The 23,398-nt window shown below is 34.9% G+C and overlaps 1 protein-coding gene across 5 annotated transcripts in view; it reads left to right on the forward strand.

Moving 5' to 3' along the window:
• Nucleotides 1-23,398, forward strand: part of MON2 (MON2 homolog, regulator of endosome-to-Golgi trafficking) — a 121,157-nt gene that overhangs the window by 84,910 nt on the left and 12,849 nt on the right. For 3 of the 5 annotated variants that reach the window (XM_030323098.1, XM_030323100.1, XM_030323102.1), the window contains 8 exons: nt 775-973; nt 5,029-5,657; nt 10,109-10,252; nt 10,852-10,869; nt 11,153-11,281; nt 15,317-15,507; nt 21,933-21,993; nt 23,079-23,202. In XM_030323098.1, the coding sequence (XP_030178958.1) occupies nt 775-973; nt 5,029-5,657; nt 10,109-10,252; nt 10,852-10,869; nt 11,153-11,281; nt 15,317-15,507; nt 21,933-21,993; nt 23,079-23,202 (1,495 nt within the window). The remainder of the gene's footprint in view (nt 1-774; nt 974-5,028; nt 5,658-10,108; nt 10,253-10,851; nt 10,870-11,152; nt 11,282-15,316; nt 15,508-21,932; nt 21,994-23,078; nt 23,203-23,398) is intronic. The other 2 variants (XM_030323099.1, XM_030323101.1) reach the window with 2 other exon arrangements.

Consider the following 23,398-nt stretch of genomic DNA (forward strand, 5'->3'; position numbering starts at 1 on the left):
ACAGAGTCCCCTTGAAGTCTTACCACCCCCAGACCCCCAGAGTTTGTGATTTTTTTTTGATCCCCCTGGCACAGAGCCTGAGAATTTGCATGTCTGTGAATTTCTTGGGTGATGCTATGCTGTTGGTTCTGAGACCATATTTTGAGAACCACAGAAATTGTTCATAGGCTACAGGTAGTCTTCTAATTGCCAAAATGTTCGCCCTAAGTTTAGTTCTTATCCTACTCATTTTTTTTTTTTTTGGTAGCATTTAATACTGTTGGCTATTTTCTCCTTGAAATTTCTCTTCCCTTGGCTTCTGTTTCACAGAATGCTTTTGCTTGTCTTTTTCATTTTTATTTTTTTTCTTCAACTCCTTCCCCTGAATCTACGCTTTAAATGTAAACATTCTCCAAGTCCCAGACACTTCCTGCTTGATATTTTCCAGCACCCTCATCTAGTCCCAAAACTTGAGTTATAACCTCTATTTAGATGTCTTCTATAATTCTGTTTTTTGCCTGGACTGAATTCCTTAGCTTCAGTCCCTTCTTACACATTACCCCATAGATGCTCTGTTGATACGTCAACAAGTCTTAGAAAATATCCAATCAAATTAAAACATTTTTCATATTCTATAACTTCAAGTATAAACTTAATATAATACTTCTATTTTTTCTAATATATTGGATTGATCTGTCTGATATAATTTCTTGTGACTTTTGTTGTGACAGTTCTTAATTGCTATGCTTTTATTTAAGCTATGTTATTTTTATATGCATTTTTATAAATATTCAGGTTCTCTTTCATCTATTGGACCGAGTTCGGGAATCTTCTACCACTGCAGACAAAGAAAAGATTGAGTCTGGAGGTGGGAATATTCTCATTCATCATTCAAGGGACACAGCAGAGAAGCAGTGGGCAGAGACCTGGGTTTTAACATTGGCCGGAGTAGCAAGAATCTTTAACACTAGAAGATATTTACTGCAACCTTTAGGTATATATGCATTTTTCCCTCTAGTTAAACAAGTAACTCATTTTAAAGGCAATTTGAAAAATGTAGGAGATTTTTAAAAAATTTGTATATAATGCTACTTCCCAAGAATAATCAGTCTTAATGTCAGTTTTTGTTTATGTGTGGTGTGTGCATAAGCATACACATTTTCATTCATTTCGTTGAGAAAATGTGTAATTTACCTCATATGGGCTAGCCTCTAGGGGATACAATGATGAATAAAATACACAACATCTTTGTTGTCATGGGCATAAGGGAATAACTGTAATTAAATAAATAAATGCAAAATTGCTACAGTGATAAATGCTACAAAGGAGTGGTGCTTTGTAAGCTTATAATAGTTATTTGACCAGGCCTATGAGTTCCAGGTAAGCTTCCCTAAGGAAGCAGTATTTTACCTGAGGTCTGAATGGTCAGTAGTATTTCCATCAGGCAAGGGTAAGATGAAATGTGAAGAATTTTATAGGCAGAGAGAATGTGTAAATGTCAATAATACTGAGATTGAGAAGCCCCAGTGTAGATTATACCTTCAGTTCTGATGATAGTGGTGAGGGGGGTAGAGAAAAGTGAATGGAACAGAAATACTGGTTTATAAAATTATGAGCATGCTGTACATATTGCATTTTTACAAATTATTATTTTACATTTGGCTTTTTTGTTCCTGTTTATGTTAAAGCATAAGCATATTTATTCTTTCCATCAGCAGTTTTGTGTGTTCTTCATGTTCATTTTTTCCTTTTTTTACCAAAAGTGGTCTCTAATGTTTGATCCTTTTTGCTCTCCTAGAGCTTAATGTTAAATGTATATAAAAATCCTAGTTTTTTACTTCCATATAAAATTTACATAAAATGAAATGTACCAGTCTTAACTATATATTTGCTGAGTTTTGACAAAATAAGCATCATTTTTAATACGTCTGTGATAGGGCACCTAGATGGCTCAGTTGGTTAAACGTCGGATTCTTGATTTTGGCTCAGGTCATGATCTCACACTTTATGAATATGAGCCCTGAGTGTGAGGCCTGCTTGGGATTCTCTCTCATTTCCTCTCTCTTTACCCCTCCCCTATTCATGTTCTCTCTCTCAAAATAAACTTAAAAAAACAAAAACAAAAAAACTTCCATGATAGTTACTTTGTTTTAAAAGCTAAAACCTCAGGCACCTGAGTGGCATAGTTGGTTAAGTGTCAGACTTTGGCTCAGGTCATGATCTCATGGTTCATGAGTTTGAGCCCCACATCAGTCTCTGGGCTGACAGCTTGGAGCTTGGAGCTGGCTTCGGATTCTGTGTTTCCCTCTCTCTCTCTCTCTCTCTCTGCCCCTCCCCCCCCCTGTCTCTCTCTCTCTCTCTCTCTCTCTCTCTGTCTCTCTCTCTCTCAAAAATAAACATTAAAAAATTTTAAAAGTATGGGGCACCTGAGTGGCTTAGTCAGTTAAGTACCCAACTTCGGCTCAAGTCATGATCTCACAGTCAGTGGGTTCAAGCCCCAAATCAGGCTCTGTGCTGAAAGCTCAGAGCCTGGAGCCAGATTCGGATTCTGTGTCTCCTTCTCTCTCTCTGCCCTCCCCTGCTCACACTCTGTCTGTCAAAAATAAATAGCAAAAATTAAATAAATAAATAAATAAATAAATAAATAAATAAATAAATAAATGTAAAACCTAATAAATAAAGATCTAGTTTTTTAAAAATGAAGGCTGTTTGTGTAGCTTTAGTAGTTTTTTATAATTTGAATATTGGAAAATGGTCTATATTATTTTAGAATAAGGTTCATATTTTCAACATAACCATGAACAATATATACTTACATCTAGTCTTTTAGAATGTGTACTTTTTCCTAGATATAGAATATTTTAAAAGAGGAATTACAGGGTTTTCCTTCCTGTGGTACGGAATATTCTAAATATGAGATTGAGTCCCCATTCTGATGTCAGCTCAAGTCATGGTCTCATGGTTCCTATTGAGCCCCATGAGCAGAGCCTATTTGTTTGGGATTCTCTCTCTCCCTCTTTCTCTGCCCCTTCTCCACTTGCACACACATGCTCTCACTTTCAAAATAAACTTTTAAAAAATCTGTTTTTTATTGTATGTAAGTTATACCTCAATTTTTAATAATAAAAAAAAAAAAAAACGTGGAAAGGAAGAGGCATATAACTGGCCAGGTGTTATTTTTTGTCCTGTATAGGCAGAGTAGTACCTATTGTTTCATCCCAGAACTACTTCCAGCTTTTCTGTTAACTGATTGCTTCCTTAGAAATATGAGGAAAAATTTAAAAATTTACTCATTTATAGCCTTTGTGAAATGACTTTAAACCTTAATTATTTATGTATTTCACAGCCTACTTATGTCACCCTGCTTTGGAAAATGTCAGTTCTTCTGATTTTTGTGTTAAATGCATGTATGTGGGTAATAAGCCATTCTGTTAACAAAGCCATTGGGGTAAATTGCTCTAGGAACAAGGTCATTTTTGCTGGGTTTCATAGAAACAGACTACACGTTGCTGTAAAGAACTTCAACATAAATGTGCTTACCTGGTCATAGGAGTAGAACAAGAGATTGGATTGATCAGTGGAAGCCAACAACTGCCACTCAGCCCATACTCTGCTGTGGGTGGGTCAGCAGACTCCATTTCACATGAGAGGAGCAGATTTAGACTCAAAGTTGTAAAAAGACAGTCTCTTCTTTATGGTGCACTTTCTTCTGGTGACTCACTGTAATTGGGAAGAAATGTTTAAGAAAATTCTACAATGAAATAAAAAAAGAATTCTGCAGCTCTAAGTTATTAAAATATGAAAAGGCGTGAAGTTGAGATTTCATGAGTAGAGCATAGTGTATTTTAAAAACTTAGGCCAATAAAAAAATACATATTATTCTGTTATAATTTGTAACTTTTCCAATATGTTTAAGAGTGAGAACATCTTGGGGCGCCTGGGTGGCGCAGTCGGTTAAGCGTCCGACTTCAGCCAGGTCACGATCTCGCGGTCCGTGAGTTCGAGCCCCGCGTCAGGCTCTGGGCTGATGGCTCGGAGCCTGGAGCCTGTTTCCGATTCTGTGTCTCCCTCTCTCTCTGCCCCTCCCCCGTTCATGCTCTGTCTCTCTCTGTCCCAAAAATAAATAAACGTTGAAAAAAAAAAAAAAAAAGAGTGAGAACATCTTATCTTAATCATTAAATAAAGGTAGATGAGTAAATCAAAGTTGTTACTGAAAAGCTTTTGTTTTTACCCTCTTACATTTTTATTCTGTTTTCCGTAGGCAGAAATAACTAGGAAATAGTGTGAACATGTGTATATATATAGAGTTTTGTTTTTAATATTTTTTATTTAATTTTTTTTTTTTTTTTTAATTTTAGAGAGCATAAGTGAGGGAAGGAGGCAGAGAGAGAGAAAGAATCAAGTAGGCTCCACACTCAGTGCAGAGTCCCTAATGCAGGGCTCAATCCCATGACCTGGGGCTTGATCCCACCACCCTGGGGTCACGACCTGAACCTAAATCAAGAATTGGTCTCAACCAACTGAGCCACACAGGTGCCCCTATACAGTTTTGTTCTTAAGACCAAAACATTGATATACTCATCCTCTTCTTGGTGCCCTTTGTCCCTAGATCTGAAAAAAAATTTTTACTTGATTTTTGGGTTTCATTGATTTTCTTTTTTTTTTTAATTAAAAAAAATTTTTTATTTATTTTTGAGAGAGACAGAGTAAGAACACAGGAGGGACCGACAGAGAGGGAGACACGGAATCCGAAGCATGATCCAGGCTCTGAGCTGTCAGCACAGAGCCTGACATGGGGCTTGAACTCACAAGCCATGAAATCATGACCCAAGCCGAAGTCAGACGGCTGAAGTCAGAGGCCTAACTGACTGAGCCACCCAGGCGCTCCAAGGTTTCATTGATTTTAATTCACACTGTTAATACCTTAGTACTTGATCATATTTCTTCAGTTTTATAAGAATTTAAGCAGAAAAATAACTTGTAAAGTTTGCAATAGTCTGAGAAATCTTGACCATTTTGATAGATTTTGTTTTTCTCTTCCCGATACAGGAGATTTTTCAAGAGCATGGGATGTTCTTCTTGACCATATACAATCAGCTGCACTCAGCAAAAACAATGAAGTATCTCTGGCTGCCCTGAAAAGCTTCCAGGAAATTTTGCAGATTGTGTCCCCCGTCAGAGACTCAGATAAGCCCGAGACACCACCTGCAGTTAATGTACCTGTGCCTGTCCTGCTAGGGTCCATATCAGGCCCTGGCCTGAGCAGACCGTTTGTAAGAACAGATTCCATTGGAGAGAAACTTGGACGATACAACAGCTCTGAGCCACCCATAGTTACTGACGAGCTTGAAGATTTGAATCTCTGGTGGGCTGCGTGGAATACCTGGTATAGAATTGGATCGGAAAGCACTAAGCCTCCTGTTACTTTTGACAAATTGACTTTCATCCCCAGCCAGCCTTTCCTTACAGCTTTAACTCAGATATTCCCAGCTCTCTACCAGCACATAAAGGCTGGTTTCAGCATGGGCGACTTGCAGAAGCTGGGAGTCACACTGCATAGTGCTGTGTCAGTCCCCATAAGTTCAGACGCGTCCCCTTTCATTCTTCCATCTTATACTGAAGCAGTTTTGACAAGTTTACAAGAAGCTGTGCTTACAGCTTTAGATGTTCTCCAGAAGGTAATAGAGTTTCAGTGGCTGTCTAAACAATAACGTGTGTGGTTCTCTGGAAGTTTTTTAGTTTGCCACATATTTTTTAAGATAAATTCTGGATCAGCAAGATTGTTGTATATGCATACTTTCAGATAAACCCAAGGTTCTAAACATCCAGTTACTTTAAAAACTTAGGGCTTTCTGATGTATTTGAAAAGGTAATTCAGGTTTATTTTGAGAGAGTTTCAGAAACTGCCTGTATCCTCTTTTTTCTATTCACCAACATTTTTGGTTTGATTATGCAGCTCTTCACAAGAGGGTATATACTTCTCTGAATAACAGCTTTAGTGAAGTACTTCTATAATTAGAAAATCAATAAGTTATGGGATTATATATATCTGTATTTTTTCATTGTACTTAAATTTAGCTCTGGAATTGTTGGAAGCTTATATTTAAAAAAAAAGAAGTAAGAATAAATTTAAAAGTATGTTTCTCACAGAAATTGCAAAAAGATAGATTTTACCTATGTGTGTTTTGTTACTGTGAAAAAGTTACTAAAACAAACAGACCTAAAAATCATTGAGCAAATTCCAACTAGCAGGCAAAACCAGATCAGAATCAAAGAGTTCTCTAAACCAGCAAGGTAATTGTTGGCACAATTCACAACAACCAAACTGCTAAACAGAAAAATGCCAACCGAGGAGCCAGCAATTCCAGCAAAGTCGCTGTGACATTCTAGCAAAATTAGAATGGAACTAGATTCTGATTACTCATGTGTTACCAGATTTGTGTATGGCAGATCGTTTTCTAATTAGCTGATTGCATTATATCCAGCTGGAATGATGAAAACTTTCACAGTGAAAGTAGTGGTTTCTGCTACACCAGAATACCTCTTCACTGGCTCTGGAAGAAGTCTAGCTGTGCAGTAACCTTGATCTCTTTAACCCTAGTTGTCTGTGCAGAGAAACAAATTGTGTAGAAACTTAAATTTTAAGAGAATCTGACGTTTAAAAAAATTTATTGTAGGGTTATCAGTTTTCCACAATTGAAATCAAAATAGCTGTTTTTATTTTCAGTGAAGAAAAAAAGTAGCCTGTTAGTACCTACTTTTCCCCCCTTGATTGACCATGCACATGTTACTTATGCAGTGCCCTGGAGGGAATTGAAAAGTTATTCTGTCAGCAAAACAAAGCACAGACCTTAAGTGATGTCTGTAATCTACAACACGCATTTAGATGTTAGATTCAGGTTTTTATAAACAAAGAAATAACAACAAACCTCCAAAATTCTTTTCAAGGAAAAAAAATTATTAATTTTATTTATTTATTTATTTATTTATTTATTTATGTTTAATGCTTTTTATTTTGGGGAGAGAGAGAGACAGAGAGTGCAAGCAGGGGATGGGCAGAGAGGGAGGGAGTCACAGAATCCAAAGCAGGCTCCAGGCTCTGAACTGTCAGCACAGAGCCTGATGGGGGCTCAAACTCCCTAACCGCGAGATCATGTGAGCCAAAGTCGGACGCTTGACTGACTGAGCCACTCAGGCTGTATAATTTTATTTTTAAAAGCTCTGCTTTAGCAGTGTGAGAACAAGTAGAATCATTTACTTCAACTACTAGGAACTTTTTCTGAGCTTTTACTAGTTTTGAAAACAACATATACCTTCATTCTGAAACTTAGGAAGCCTTATTTGTTGTTCATTTGTATCAACTGATGCAATTTTGCATTACTAATTCTCACTCTAGCTGTTGTTTATTACTTCTATAATTATCTAAATGGTATTTTATAACACTTGAATATGATTCAGACATGTGGTGTCTTTAATATTTCCTAATGGAAAAAGTAAGATATTTCACTATCAGTAAAAGTGTTTCTGTATTTTTTTCCCACGTGTGTCAGAAAATTTTTTCATAAGCAAAATTTACTTGCTTTGGGACTTTATAATTAAATTAGTTTTCCAACGAAACTTTTTATTGGTTAAAGATAATTTCCTTTGTAAAAAACTCATTTTTTATTTCACGTTTACCCTTACATAGTTCAAAGCTACAGAGTGACAGTCTTCTCTTGGTTTTTAAATCACTAGATCCCACTAAATTGATTTAGTTATGTATGCTAATTAATTTTTCTTGGCCAAGATATTTTGACATGCGTGGGACCTGAGAATTTGATTCTGTTTTCCCTGAGTTCTGAGGTCAGGAGACTGCATCTGTCTTATTTATTACTAAACTTCCAGTCAGATGGCTGGACGCTGTATCTGCCTCCATCATCAAGACTGTTGGAGGGGTACTCCAGGAGACACCAGCACATTGTGTGTGAATGGTGCCCGGGGAGTTGTGCAGTGAAGCCCTGCCTGCTGCTTAATGGGGCAAGTTTCTGACTCTCTTTATTCATGAGCTTCCTAATCTATAAAATGAAAATGATAAATCTACAACTTTTTTTCTTATTAAATGGGATTTGCAAGGCATTTACTGCTTGGCACAGTTAAACATTGAGTGAATGTTAGCTGTTACTGTCTGTATCATCAAGTTCCCTGGCATAGATCTTAGTATCTGAGTTGAGGAGGCAAAAAAAAGCCTTTGTATAAGTAGGCACTGAATGAATTATTGTTTAAGGACTTAATAAGAGAAACCTTGAACCACGGGAGAGGTTGGATGTCCATTTTCTGTTCTTGTTTTCACATACAGTTTTCAAACTGGACGAATAGGAAATGTGCAGCTTGCTGACTGATTTGTAGCTTTTGAACTAAATCTGTTATCAGGTTCATACTATAGTTTTTTCTGATATACAAATTTAAGAACACTGAAAGAAAACCAATAACTTTTTCTTAGATGGAGTTTTTTTTTTTTTAAATGTCAATTCAGTAGTATGCATTTTAAGATCCTGGAATTGCTTATTAAGTCAGCTATAACAATACAGTATGTTTTCTTTTTATAAACAGCCACTGAAAATTGAAATGTGTAGTCAAAGTCATTGTTTGGTGCTAAGATATTTCCAGAGAAACTGTTAATACTTAGTTTTGTAAGGTAATCATATGGGCTTTACTTTTTTCTAGTCCTTGAAACTTAAGAATCCACTTAGGATAATTTTTTCTTTTTCACAGTAATTACTGCTTATTTACTTCTCAGAATTAAGACTCAGCAAGAGCTTAATAAAAAAGAAAGTGAAATTTAACAGAAGCAGTCAGTAGAGTGATTTTTTTAGGCTGTATACCATTCAGATTCCTCTAATTCACTATTACAGAGAAAAATAACCACATATTGAGAGATAGTATTAGATGTCTTCTTTTTTTTTTTTTTTTTTTTTTTTTTTTTTTACATTGTATTTATAGGATGATCTAACTTAGGTATGGGCAGCACTTTGCTTATCTACTTTATATTTCAAGACACTTTTCTCTAAAACTTCAGTTAAAACTAAATGGCTCTGTCTTCTCTGAGGGAAGATAAAATTAATCTATTACCTGACAGATCAAAAAGCCATGGGTTCTGGAAAACCATAAATGTTGTGTGCATCTTTTTAAAGGAATTCCCTAAAAATTTGAAATGCTTTGAATTTTAATCTAGTATTTTGAGAGTATTCAAGTGCAGAATGATTATGTTTTTTGTTTTGTAAATAAAACGCAAGTATATTTTAGATACTACATAAATACTATCATTGAATATTTTTCACACAGAAAAGAAACATTAAAACAGGAATATGTGAAAGGATGGGAGGAGAAAACACATTTGTTGCTAGAAAAAATGAAAATATAAGACTCATTTTAAGTACTTTCAGGCTATCTGAAGTAATTAAAATCTGTAGTGTCAGGATATGTATTTTATTCTGTTTTATCAAATTATTTATAGCAATAAGTTTAATTTCTGTTAAAAATTTTAAATTCTTTTGTTTTAAATCAAGTCTGTATATTCAGATACATTAGACATTAAATATACACTGCCAGGTCAAAAAATTCACATATACATTTCTTTTAGAAACAAATTTTCACACATTTTCCCAATGATGGTATACATGATTATTTGTTAAAGTTAGGAGACTAAGCATAGTGCAGAAATCAGCTGTCATTTCAGTGAACTGATGCCATTACTTAAATAGAAGTCAGTATCAGTCAATATCCTCTTGGTCAATGAAGCATTCTTGATGACCTAATGGCTGTATTACTGAACAAATGATCGGATTGTGGAACCTCAGGACTGCCTGGGACTCCTCTTCAAGTGCTTGCTCTTTTTCTAGTCTGTTAAGTAATAAATCACACTTTTTATTAAAAGGCATTTTTTAGCTGATCAACACAGTTAGCTTACACTGTATTCAATAATAGCTTAAAATAGCTTGTAATAGCTGTGTCCTTCAGGGCTTATAAAACATTGTATAATACTTATATAAAATAGGACAGTCTTTCAGATTCTTTGGTTAAGTGCATATACAGTGAAGAACTTATTGGAATTTAGATTATGCATTCTGTTGTTCATATTTTGCTTTTATAGGCCATCTGTGTAGGGCCAGAAAACATGCAGATAATGTATCCAGCTATATTTGACCAGTTACTGGCATTTGTGGAATTTTCCTGTAAACCTCCACAGTATGGACAGCTGGAAACAAAGCACATTGCAAATGCAAAATATAATCAGGTAATTTACTCTAAATTATATTTTCTCTGTAAGATTTCATGCCTTATTAACAGTTCCACTTAAGATGGACTTTTGAGTATCTCAGAAATTTGTCATTTACAAATAAACTTTCATATGTCTGTTAACAGTTTAAACTGAAAAGAAACACTTTTTGGAAAACCTTTTCCGTGTTCCATTTTTTTCTTGTTTTTGACTTTCCTTTCTCAAGTAGTTCTCTAGAAAGTTTGGCCTTTCATGTTACATTTTTCTTCAGAGGTCCTTTCTTGGCTGCCCCACCCCATTACAAAATGGCTTCTAAATCCCTAAGCCTAATCTTGTCTAAATATCTGTAATACAAAATGAAGAAATCTGTGTGTGCTAAATAAATTGTCTACTGCTGGTGTGAAATGTAGTTGGATTTTATGTCAAAGATTTTTATAGCCATAGTTGGCAAATTTTGGCTTTGTTTTGGCTTAGAGGAAAAGTAAGTTTCTGAATGCATGCACAGGCTGATTTTGTTCCCTCAACATAAAATAATTTTACATCATCCGAAAAGTAGTTTTAATGTGTATTAACTTTTCTCATTCTATTTGTCTTGCAACACAATGGAATCACAATAGATCCAACTATTTGCACCGGTGAGTTAAATTTCCTAAAATTGTCCTAACCTATTGGCAACAAGTAAAACACATCCTTCCCAGTACTTGATAGAATGCTCTCTGCTTTTTCTGATAGTTTTAATTTTTGCCTGGCTGAAAATTACTCTTTCATGAAGTACGTATCTCTTTGAAAACTTTGCATGTGATATAATCTTGACCTAAAACCAAGGACTGAACTTTAAGACAAAGAAGGTTTCTCTTTGAAAACAACATAATTTAATCTCATTTATTTTTAACTCCATGTGAAAATATTACTTTTTAGGCGGAATGGGTAGCCTTGAATTATGTACCGTTTGCTGAAAGGTCTTTAGAAGTAGTTGTGGATTTATACCAAAAAACAGCCTGTCACAAAGCAGTGGTGAATGAGAAAGTACTCCAGAATATTATTAAGGTATCTTTTTTTTAATTTCTATACTTTCACTTGATGATGATACTATTATTGAAATTACAGTAAATTATTGAAATTATAGGTAGTGATATATTATCATATATTGAGATAATGGAAAATATTTATATAATTATTTGTAGAGACTTTTCTCCAACATTCATGGATCATATTTAGGAAGCCATTTTTCTACAGTATGAAAAATTCTTTTTTTTTTTTTTTTAATTCACATCCAAGTTAGCTAGCCAAAGTATGGGAAGAAAAGTTCTTTTTTTAATAAAAAATATTTTAAAGTAAGTATGCATTGGATTTTTTTCACTTCTTAAATTTTGCCACAGGATAACAAAGTATCCTGTTTCTTATACTTCAAGGTTGATGAGTATTCAGGGAGAAGTTTATAGCCCATTGACTTAACTGATCATGCATGCCTTTTTTGTTTTTAAAGCCAGTTCCCCAGTGTATGGACAACCATTTGCAAAAACTCATCTCTAGTGGATTATGTCTGATTCTTCCAAAGTCTATTTCTTGTTTTTTTTCTCTGTGTTTTGAAGAACACACCTAAACCTTGCCTTCTATAGGCCAATATGAAATGTCTTCCCTCATGGAGAAGGCCTTTCTCTGTTTCAAAGCTCATCCTTCTCTCTGTGTCCCTCCTTTCCTCTTTCCCTCTTTTTTTGTTGGTGATGCTTTGTTTCATTTTCCTTTTAGTCTCATAAACTGTACCTTGGAAAGATGATTAAGCCCTTTATAGAAGAACTTTCTCTCACTTTACTTACTACTCAAATGGCCCATCCCCTTTCAGCTTTTCTTTCCTTCCAAATTCCTTTAAACAGCTTGTGGCCTTCATCTAAGCTGCCACTCGCTCTCACCCCGCTGCATGCTGGCTTACTTTCATATGGTGCTCCAGAAATGACTTAAAAGTTTAGAAGATCAAATCTTCAAATCCTGTGTGCTTTTCTAATTATCCTCCTTGTCCTATGATACTGCCCTTAACCTTTAAACTCCTTCCCGTGATTTTTGTCATACTCTTCCTTCCCCTCCCTACTCATCCCATCACAGCTGTTCTCTCCTCATTCATTGAGAATAGTTTGTAAGCACCTCTGTTGCCAGGTACTAACTAGTAGAAATTTAAAAATGAGCAAGATAATTCTTACATTTAATAATTCAGTGAAGGGAATATAGAAAAGGCAGACAAAGTATGTTAAGTCCTAAGTGAAGAGTACACAGTGGATTCAGATAGACCTGCCTGAGTGTATTGCTGTTTACTTGCTGCTGTATAATTTTGGGTAAATGGACCTGTCAGAGCGTTTCTCATCTATAAAAGAAGGTTGATACCAATACCACTTATATGTCTTAACTATTGAGAGACTCATTCGAGATACAGCTTATAATGATACTTGCCAAGTAGTCAGTGCTGAATAAAAAGTTAGGTTCCCACCTCCCATCCCCCATAGACAAGGAAATAACTGAACTGTCCAGAGGATTTTGGCAAGGATCAACAGAAGTGACACTTAAAGGAGTAATAGATTTGCTAGGGAGAAGGCGAGGGATTAAGCAATGTAAAAGATTGTGGTATTTTTTAAAGAAATTTTGAGAAATTCCATTTAGGGAGATGTCAGGACCTAGAATAAGTCTTAAAAAATAGCTATGGTTCTTATAAGCCATTGTAAGGAATCAGACTTTATTCTTTAGCCATTGAAGAGTGACATGAATCAGTTTATGTTTAAAAGAATTAAATAATCTTTTTTCTGTACTCCTTCCCCCTACCCCTTTTAAAAAAATGTTTGTTTATTTTAAGACAGAGCTTGTGTGAGCAGGCAGAGAGAGGGAGAGAGAAAATCCCAAACAGGCTATGCACTCACAGTGTGGTGCTTGAACTCAGAGAACTGTGACAGCATGACCTGAGCTGAAATCAAGAGTTGGATGCTTTGGAGCACCTGGGTGGCTCAGTCAGTTGAGTGCCCAACTTTGGCTTAGGTCACAGTCTCACGGGTCATGGGTTCGAGCCCCGCATCGGGCTCTGTGCTGATGGCTCAGAGCCTGGAGCCTGCTTCGGATTCTGTGTCTTCCTCTCTCTTTGCCCCTCTCCCACTCGCACTCTGCCTATCTCTCTCTCAAAGATAATAAATAAACATTAAAAATAAATAATAAATAAGTAAACATTAAAAAAAACAAGAGTTGGACACTTAGCTGACTGAGCCACCCATGCGCTCCTATGCTGCCCCTTTCTTGATGCCACTCACTACACTGTATTGTGATTAATTGGACAAGACTCTTTCTCAAAAATTGTGAGCTTTGCGGCAGCAAGAACAGATTTCTCAGTTCCACACAGATTTACTGAGTATATGCTTTAAACCAATCTCCATCTTAGTTGCTTACATGTTTTTAAACAAAAAATGTACAAATCACATAAATCCACTGTGTGTAACATTCCCTTAATTTCAGTAAAATATTAATTGTAGTAGTTAATTATATTTTTCTTTTATCTAACCTTGAGTTATAAAATGTTAACTTAGACTGGCCCTTGTATAATTTAGCGCTGTTTTCTTTGCAAATGGCAAACACTCAGGCTCTGATTAGCCTTAACAATAAAAAGGATTTATTGCCATGCTTAGTTGGAAAATTCAGAGATGGAGGGTTTTAGGATTGGTTTATCCAGTGGTTCTGCAGTGTCAACAAAAATCAAGTTTTTTTTTCTCTCCATTCTGCTTTTCCAAAGATTGATTACACCCCATGTTTCTCCTCATAGTTACAGGCTAATAAGGGGTTTGATGTCCAGTAGGAGGTGTGTGTATATACGTGGTTCTTATCATATTATTCTTCTTAAGTTTCTAAAATTAACCTTAATTGGACCAGCTTTAGTCCTATGCCCAGTCTTGAACCAGTGATTATGGTCAGGGAAATGGAGTAGATTGATTTGCTTAATGAGCTAATCATCTCTTTACCCTAAATCCCAAATGGAATTGAAGTCAGGTTCCCCCAAAGCACCTGGGGAAAGGAAAGGAATAGATCTGGCTAGGCTAATTATCTCTTAGTGGAGGCCCATTTCATGCTAACATGTAATGGTTCATGAAGTGAGTAAGTAATAATTTGTATGGAGGATGATGAAATTAAGTTTTATATTCACTCCATAACCTTGAAATATGAAAATTTATCTCTGCTACTCTTTATCTTTCTGAGACGAGGATTTTTATATAAAAGTAGGATTTTTACTCTAATGTACATTATCTGCTGATATGCTGAAACTGGGAGTTTGATCAGTCTAGCCTTGTAGTTGCTGGATAGAACTATAGCCAGAGGACTTCATTCTGAACCACCAAATTAGTTCTTTAATGGTTTATAGCGACCTACCTCAAAAGTTGACCAGTTAAAAAGTAAATCTCAACATCACAGTCACATCACTATATGTAACTCAGATGCTTTACTCCTGTAGCTGCAAGGGTTAAGGAATAAACAGTCTTTCTGAATTATCAAACTTACTGAAATAACTTGGAAAATGAAAAACTACATTAAAATGTTAGAGTAGAACATAAAGTTCAAAGAATTTTAGAGATAAAACATAAGACTTCAAAGTATTGATGCTTTAGGTTATATTTACCTAACCAATAGTGAAAAAATACAAGGTGTTGATCTTTCTTAAATGGGAGAACCCCATCAGTCAAATTATTTTCTGCTAGGAAAAATACAGCAGAACGTTCTAATTCTGTAACAGTAAGTTGAGAGAAACTGCGAAATTTTAAGTTTACTATTCCTATCTTTTTGGATAACATCCCTGTATTTTATGATGAGAAACTGAAGTTCGAAAGGTTGTTACTCATTCAAGGTCATTGTTTATAAAATGGAAACAGAATATCTTTTTAGGCAGTAGGATTTGAGGACCATGTCTGAAATACTGATTTTTCTAGAAAATAATATCCTTTTTTTAAGTGAAAATACCTGTGCTCTTATTTTTTTCTCTTTGCTATAGTTTTTTTTAAGTAATTAAAGTTGCATTTATATATTTTAATTAATACGTATCTTAAATTGTCTTTATTTTCACAGACCCTTAGGGTTCCTCTCAGTTTGAAATATTCCTGCCCTTCTGAAAGCACATGGAAACTAGCAGTATCTTCTCTCCTCAAAGTTCTTTCTATTGGGCTACCTGTTGCCCGGCAGCATGCTTCTTCTGGAAAATTTGACAGTATGTGGCCAGAACTAGCCAATACTTTTGAAGACTTTCTCTTTACTAAAAGGTCAGCTCATTCAATTTTACAATTAAGACAATCTCTCAAAAAGTACCTGTGATTGATCTAAAAACAGTCTTTCTCATTACTCATTAACAAAGTAATTATTAAGATTGCCGTGTTGTATACGAAGCAAGACTGAGTAGACCTTTATCCACTAGGTACATTATCATGAGCAATGGAGATTTTTGCTTTTTACACTGTTTTTGTTTTTTTAAGCTTATTTATTTATTTTGAGAGAGAAAGAGGGGGAGAGAGAGACCCCATGTGCAGGAGAGGGGCAGAAAGAGAGGGAGAATCCCAAGCAGGCTCTGCGTTGTCAGTGCAGAGCTTGTTGCAGAACTCAGTCCCACGAACGGTGAGATTGTGACCTCACCTGAAATGAAGAGTCGGAAGCTTACCCCACTGAGCCACCCAGGTGCCCCTACAGTGGTTTTTTTGTTTTTTTGTCTTTTTAAATGTTTATTCTTGAGAGAGAGAGACAGAGACAGAGCAAGAGCTGGGGAGGGGCAGAGCAGGGAGGGACACAGAATCCGAAGCAGGCTCCAGGCTCTGAGCTGTCAGCACAGTGCCTCACTCGTGGTTCGAACTCAGAAACCGTGAAATCATGACCTGAGCCAAAGTCAGACACTTAACCAACTGAGCCACCCAGGTGCCCTGTGTTTTTAAGACAGAAGTCTGTAAGACAATATGGATGCATCATAATTAAGGTTTTAACTTGAGGAAGCTAAGAAGATCTGTTTTTTAAATCTGCTGCCCATTTGACATCGCAAGAGGAAAACAATTGCAATAAATTAGTGTTGCACCAGAATAAATACGATTAGTGATGATCATGATTAGCTCTTTAAGATGTTAGTTTTGGTGGGGGCACCTGGGTGGCTCAGTCGGTTAAGCGTCCACCTTCGGCTCAGGTCATGATCTCACGGTTCGTGGATTCGAGCCCCTCATCAGGCTCTGTGCTGACAGCTCAGAGCCTGGAGCCTGCTTCGGTTTCTGTGTCTCCCTCTCTCTCTGCTCCTCCCCCACTCATGCTCTCTCTCTCAAAAGTAAATAAATATCAAAAAAAATTTTTTTTAAATAAAAAAATATGTTAGTTTTGGTGAAGAAGAGTGGAATTTTCATTGTGTGACATCCATCTGAAGGCTTATGTTTATGGATCATCTTTTGACCCCTCACTGAGTGAGAGTAGGATAATTAGAAGACATACTAAATTTTATGAAGGAGGAATCTGTGGGCTAACTTAAATTTTGTATAAAAGCTTATCTGGTATTTCAAAATTGAAAGTAGTAACATCCTAACTTCTGTTTCCACAAATGGTCAGATTTTGTTTTACTTTCTTTTCTTTTTTTTTTTTTTTAAGTTTATTTATTTGAGAGAGAGAGAGAGAAAGAACATAAGCAGAGGAGGGGCAGAGAGAGAGGGAGAGAGAGAATCCTCAGCATGCTCCACACTCAGCATGGAGCCAAGGTAGGGCTCAATTATAGGACCACGAGATCACGACCTGAGCCCATATCAAGAGTCAGACGCCTGGGGCGCCTGGGTGGCGCAGTCGGTTAAGCGTCCGACTTCAGCCAGGTCACGATCTCACGGTCTGTGAGTTCGAGCCCCGCGTCGGGCTCTGGGCTGATGGCTCGGAGCCTGGAGCCTGTTTCCGATTCTGTGTCTCCCTCTCTCTCTGCCCCTCCCCCGTTCATGCTCTGTCTCTGTCTGTCCCAAAAATAAATAAAAACGTTGAAAAAAAAATTAAAAAAAAAAAAAAAAGTCAGACGCCTAACTGACTGAGCCACCCAAGTACCCCTTGTTTACTTTCTTATGTATCTCATCTCTAGAAATCTTGTAAATACCAATGTAAGCATACTCTGTATTTGCAGGAAAATTATAAGGACTCAAAGCACATTGAAACAAATTATCTTTTTATCTGTAACTCTGAAAATTTGAATTTCTTTGTGGATTCCATTGCCAAAAATCACTATATTAATTTGTATGAATCAAATAGGTTTAGACTTTTCTTTTTCCTTCTCAGTTGTCTGTATATTCATGTTGCTTTATTATTTTATTTTATTTATTTTTATTTATTTTTTATTTTTATTTTTTTAAAATTTTTATTTATTTTTCTTTTTATTTATTTTTTAAAGATTTTACTTTTACATAATCTCTACACCTAGCATGGGGCTTGAACCCACAACCCCAAGACCAAGAGGTGCACGCTACACCAACTGAGACAGCCAGGTGTCCCATAATAATATAACCTTTTAGAGCAGGTTTTTTGGCAATGAGTAAAACTTCTTTGTTTTCTTTTGGCTGGGTCTTTCTACCATCTTACTTAATTCTCAGGTTTCTTACTGAACATTTTTCATTTTCCAAACTTTGTTCTTATTTTATTAAGTTCAGTTTTCTGAAATTAATTTTATGTGTTTGTGTACAATAAAGAAGGCAATGAAACAAAAGGCCTAATAATAGAAACTGCACATCTTATGTCATTTTGTATTAATGCAGTCGTACTATAATTCATTATAGTTTTTAGCCCAACGGCAGCCCTGCTTACATTAAAGTTTTGGGTGTATTGAGTATGTTGAAAATCATATTACTTAAGAAAGCAGACAGCATAGTGGGTAAGAGCACTGACTTAGGAGTGGGGCCATCTGGATTCAAACCTTGACTGTATTACTTTATAACTGAGATGTTTTGGACAAGTTACTTAACCTCTCAGGAACTCATTTCCTTATCTGTTAATGGGAATTATACTTAACTCATAGGGTCATTATGAGGGTTAAGTCACTTAAAATAAATGACTCCTTAGAGTAGTACCTGGCATGTAAGTGCTTTTAAAATGCTTGCTACCACTATTATTATCCTCATTATTTCCTTTCCTTAAGAGAAAGTGATGCTATCCGTATCCTTTCCCATCAAAAAGCCATATTTTAAACTAGAATTTTAAAGACCAAAACTGTAAATAACTGGGAGTAGGAAATTTACTTCTAAATTTGGAATTGTGTATAATGGCTAGAAAATAATAAAGATACTGACTTCAGCTGTCAGTAACACAGAATCAGTGTTAGTTGTAGTTATTCTACTTATAGATTTAAGCCTTCTACTACATGGAGTAGTAGAGACATACCCTACATTGAAAGTCATGACCTACTTTGGACTCTATCACCTACTTCCTGTTGACCTTGGACTGGTCATTTTTATTTCATAGTCCAAAAAATATTTTAAAGCTCAAATTGAAAACTTGCATTAGTTAGCTGAAGCTAAAAATGCCAGTGCTCACTAGGAGAACTTAAAACAATGCACATTTTCAGTTTCATGAGGTTTTGTTTTTTGTTTTTCAAATAATTGATTACTTTGGAAATCACAAAATAGTATTTTATGTCATGTATGTACTTGTTCTATAACTGAAGTTCATCAGTAATATTGAACAGTAGGGTGTTTCAGAATGTTGCTTGGAATAGTAAGGCCTTAGTTTTTATATAATACTAATATTTGAGCATATTTCATCTTGGAACATTTATAAGTCCTTTAACTTAATATATACTCTAAGACTTTGAATAACCATGCCTTTATAATGCTTAGCTTTCTTTTGTTCTTTAAGCTGTTTTGGCAAGGCAGTATAATAACAAAGAAATACAAATAAAATCAAAATTAGCTAGAAGAAAACGAAGGCTTTGGACATCATTGAAGACTATCATAAATAAATAGTTGAAAGGAGAAAAAGAAAAAACATGATTAAAGATGAAAAACATAAAGACTGTAATCTGGTAGACACTTGAAGTTTATTAGGAGTTCATTCAATCATCCTTGGAGTACTGAAACATGGTGCTTGTCCTCTAGAATACACTTGGGCTGGTGGGGGGGGGATTCATACAAATGGTCTGTGGACCTTAAGTTAAAAATCACTAAGTACTACCCAAAAGAATTCAGATGAAACATGTTCACACAAAAACTTGTTCACTAATATTCATAGTGGTATTTGTCATAATAGCCCCCAAATGAAGACAATCCAAATGTTTGTCACCTGATGAGTGGATAAAGTAAATGTGGTATGTCCACAAATTGGAATATTCAGCCATAAGAAAGGATAAAATACTGATGTATGCATGCTACAGTATAGATGAATCTTGAAGATGTTATGCTATGTGAAAGAAACCAGACACAAAAGTCCATATATTGTATGATGTCACTTATGGGGTATATCCAGAATAGGCAAATGTGTAAAGACAGAAAGTAGATTAATGGTTGCTACAGGTGGGAGAGGAGAGGATGAGGAGTGACTGGTCAAAGTACAGAATGTGTTTCAGGAGTGATGAAAATATCCTAGAATTAGAAGTGGCACAACTTTGTGCAGATACTAAAAAGCACTGAATTATATAATTTAAAAGGTGAATTTTATAGTATATGAAATTGTATCTCATTACACTTTTTGAATGTACCATGCAGAGAGAACTGACAAAAAATACAAATCATACTTTATCAGTTATTTTATTTCAACTAAATATTTGTGAAGATAATTTTTAAAATTACCTCCATCTTAGAGAATTAAGGATCTTATATGGCCTGTTTCTACCTGCAATATTCACCATCTCTACTTATAATTTATAGGTAAACTGTGTTAATCATCAGTTTTTTTGAAGCTCAACCAATTTTTTTGATATGCTCAAAGTGTTTAGTAAGGATACTAACCATAAGTTAAAAAAAATAACCATTAGTTTGAGTTTTGAGACCAGAATACTTAACCTATGCATCATTAAATAATTTCCTGATTTTTTTGATCGCTGGAATTAGGAGTGAACTTTTGAGTTTCTGACTTGGTATGCTTTCTTTCCTCATAAAATATTTTAAGATCCACTTCAGTGTTTGTTTGATACATGATCCCTGTCACATTTATATTATTACTGTCTGTTCCTAATAAGCTTTTTTTTTTAACTCATAGTCAGCCCATCCTCAGTTACCTCCACCATTATCACCATTTTTTTTGTATCACTGAACACTTATATTACTTGATTATAAATTAGAATTAAACACAGCTTTTATCTCCAGAGATACAGATAGGATCTGTGAAGCTACATTAGTTGTAGCAGTTATGAAATTCCCAGCATTGGTTCCAGTTTGGGTACATGTCATTAAAATTTTTCCTGTAGTTTCCTACTAGCAGATTATAGAATTAGTCTAGGACTTGCACACCAGAATGCAAGTTTCATGCAACAGAGACTAAGTGCATCTTGTTCACAGCAGGATCTTGAACACCATCTTGCTCAAACTCAATGCTGTATATATGCTGTATATGGTACAAAGCATCTGATACTCAATAAATATTTGTTGAATGAAAAACATCTAAATCAAGTAAAGATCTGGTACCCATAACAGAGTACATGTGCACGAGTGCTTGTGTGTATTCTAATACTTATAAATAGAAAAACCAAATAATGCTAGAGCAAAAATAGCCCTAGATACAAAACTGTATATTATAACTCTAAATCTAAGATAACTAACACTGCTTTTACATTTACAACATGAAAGAGAAGAATTTAGGCTCAAATACCAGAGAAGTTTAGGGTCAAATTGCGGCCTTGTCATTTGCTTACAGTACATTCTTGGTCATTTTACCAGCATTCAAAGCCTCAGTTTCCTCTTCTGTCAATTACATGAGGATAATACTTGCTACATGTGGTTACTCTGGGAACTTATGAAATAATACAAATTAAAGCTCTTAGTACAGTGGCTGGCTCTGTAATTTTTCGCTGTCATTACTGTAACAATCATTAACATCTTATTCTCAGCTGTTTTTAAGTAAATATTTCACTGCTTTGTAAGTTTAATACCATTTTACCGCTCATTCTAATTAGGAGCCACATGGTTTAGAATTCACCTTGGTTCTCTCAGAATAACTGATTTCCATTGATCTTGCTGGAATAATTTTCTGCTTTAGAAAGTCTGAATCAGCCCTGTTTTGTTTTAGATGTTCTCTATCTTTAATGTAAAGATCTTTAATACATTATGTTTATTGCAAATTAGTGATTAATGGCCAGTCTCTGAGTGAATGGGTTCAGCAGATAACCAAGACTCTTGTAAGTCACTGGCAGTGTAAGTGAATTCAGGTATCCTCACAGTAGTAATTTTTGTTGTAGCTGCAGATGATAGTAATACCCTCACTTTTTATTGTTTTTTTCATTCATAATACTGAAAGGAGTTTAATTTTACAGATTTTATTTAATTCAGGATTGGACCAAGCATTTTTTGTAGTTAAGAAATTCATGTTTGTAATTGGTATAGTCCTTATTATACTAATAACTTTAATTAAAAATACTGTTCTTTTAAATAAATGGTAATGTCTAACCTGGGTGAGAAAATAAATCCTTTTTGTCATTTGAATACTGCTTATTTCCAGGGAACATGTTACTTTTAAAAATCAAGTGTTTTATTTGTTTATTTTTTAGCATACCTCCAGATAATCTCTCTATTCAAGAATTTCAGAGAAATGAAAGTATTGACGTTGAGGTGAGGAAGCTGTTTAAAACATTTTCCTGTAACCATTTGTGCAAACCAAATAGTAGAAATGTTGAAATTATGAAATTGCTAAAAGAACAAGTAGGGTTAGTAAGTTAAGATTGAACCTAAAAGCTTTAAAACTCTCACAGAGATTAAAGGTTGGTTCTTAAAGCACTGACATGATTTCCTTTTATTTGTTAGCTTTGTGCTGTGTGTATGTTGTCTAGATCTATAGTTGTGTCCATTTAATAATTTTAAAAAGTAGTTGATTCAGTAAAATCTCAGTCATTGAGCACGCATTTGAGAGTTTGTGCTACAGTTTGGCAAACCAGGTGTTTGTCGTTCAAACTAATCAATAAGTTGTTTAGATTTTTGTTTTTAACCAGCTGTAGATAGAGCCTCTCAAACTCTTGAAGCACATAATGAGAGCTTGTTGAAGAATATATTTTGTTGATTATAAATTGACTTTAAAGAAGTAGTTTTTTTGGTTATAGATTTTTTTGTTGGGGGTGGTGGTTTGATGATTTTCCTTTAAGCAGGATGAAAGAACTTTTAAGTAAATGAAGTAAATTACTTTAAAGTATATCAAAAAAGTATACGTATAAAATATTGCTTTTTGTCCATTTCTGTATTAAAACTCTTGTAAACTTTTCTTCTTTTTCATCAAAGGGCAAAAAACACATTATATATTAGAAATGAGCTATTTAACAAAAATGAATGTAATTTTCCTTTCTCTTTTGTCTCGTTTATGGTTATAAAAAGTGATTTCAATCTTATTCTTAATTCTGTTTTGGATAGTTTATTCTAGCATGGATACATTTCATATAACATCAACATTTACTAAAATGGTTGCATAGTAAACAGTCTATAGTATTGACTATTTTGTAATAAATTTATTATTATTACTAAGACAAATGAGGGAAATGGACTACTCATCCTGTATGTTAACATTAAAATGTTTGTGTACTTCAAGGAAGATTCTTTAGCTGATTTTCTTTTAAAATAAAATTTAGGTTTTACTCTAGATACTGTCATTTGAGTTGGTCTCTTTCAAGAAAAACAAAATGCATTTGAGTTTGCCTCTTTTGTTCTAGGTAGTTCAGCTTATCAGCACTGAGATACTACCTTATGCCAATTTTATTCCTAAGGAATTTGTTGGTCAGATAATGACTATGCTTAATAAGGGCTCAATACATTCTCAGTCATCTTCATTTACAGGTATGTTATTTTAATGATTTATTAAAAATGTATTGAAGTACTTTGGAAGAAGTTGACTATATAAATGTTTACTCCTGTGATTATGGTAAAATGTAAACTGGAGAATGGTTAAGGTAATTTCTAAGAACATGATAGAACATTAAGCTTTCTGAGGGGAAAATGTGAATATTCTGTTAAACTGTGCTAAGGACTTTGA

This window comes from Lynx canadensis, chromosome B4, assembly GCF_007474595.2.
Source record: "Lynx canadensis isolate LIC74 chromosome B4, mLynCan4.pri.v2, whole genome shotgun sequence".
In the NCBI taxonomy this organism is placed as follows: Eukaryota; Metazoa; Chordata; class Mammalia; order Carnivora; family Felidae; genus Lynx; species Lynx canadensis.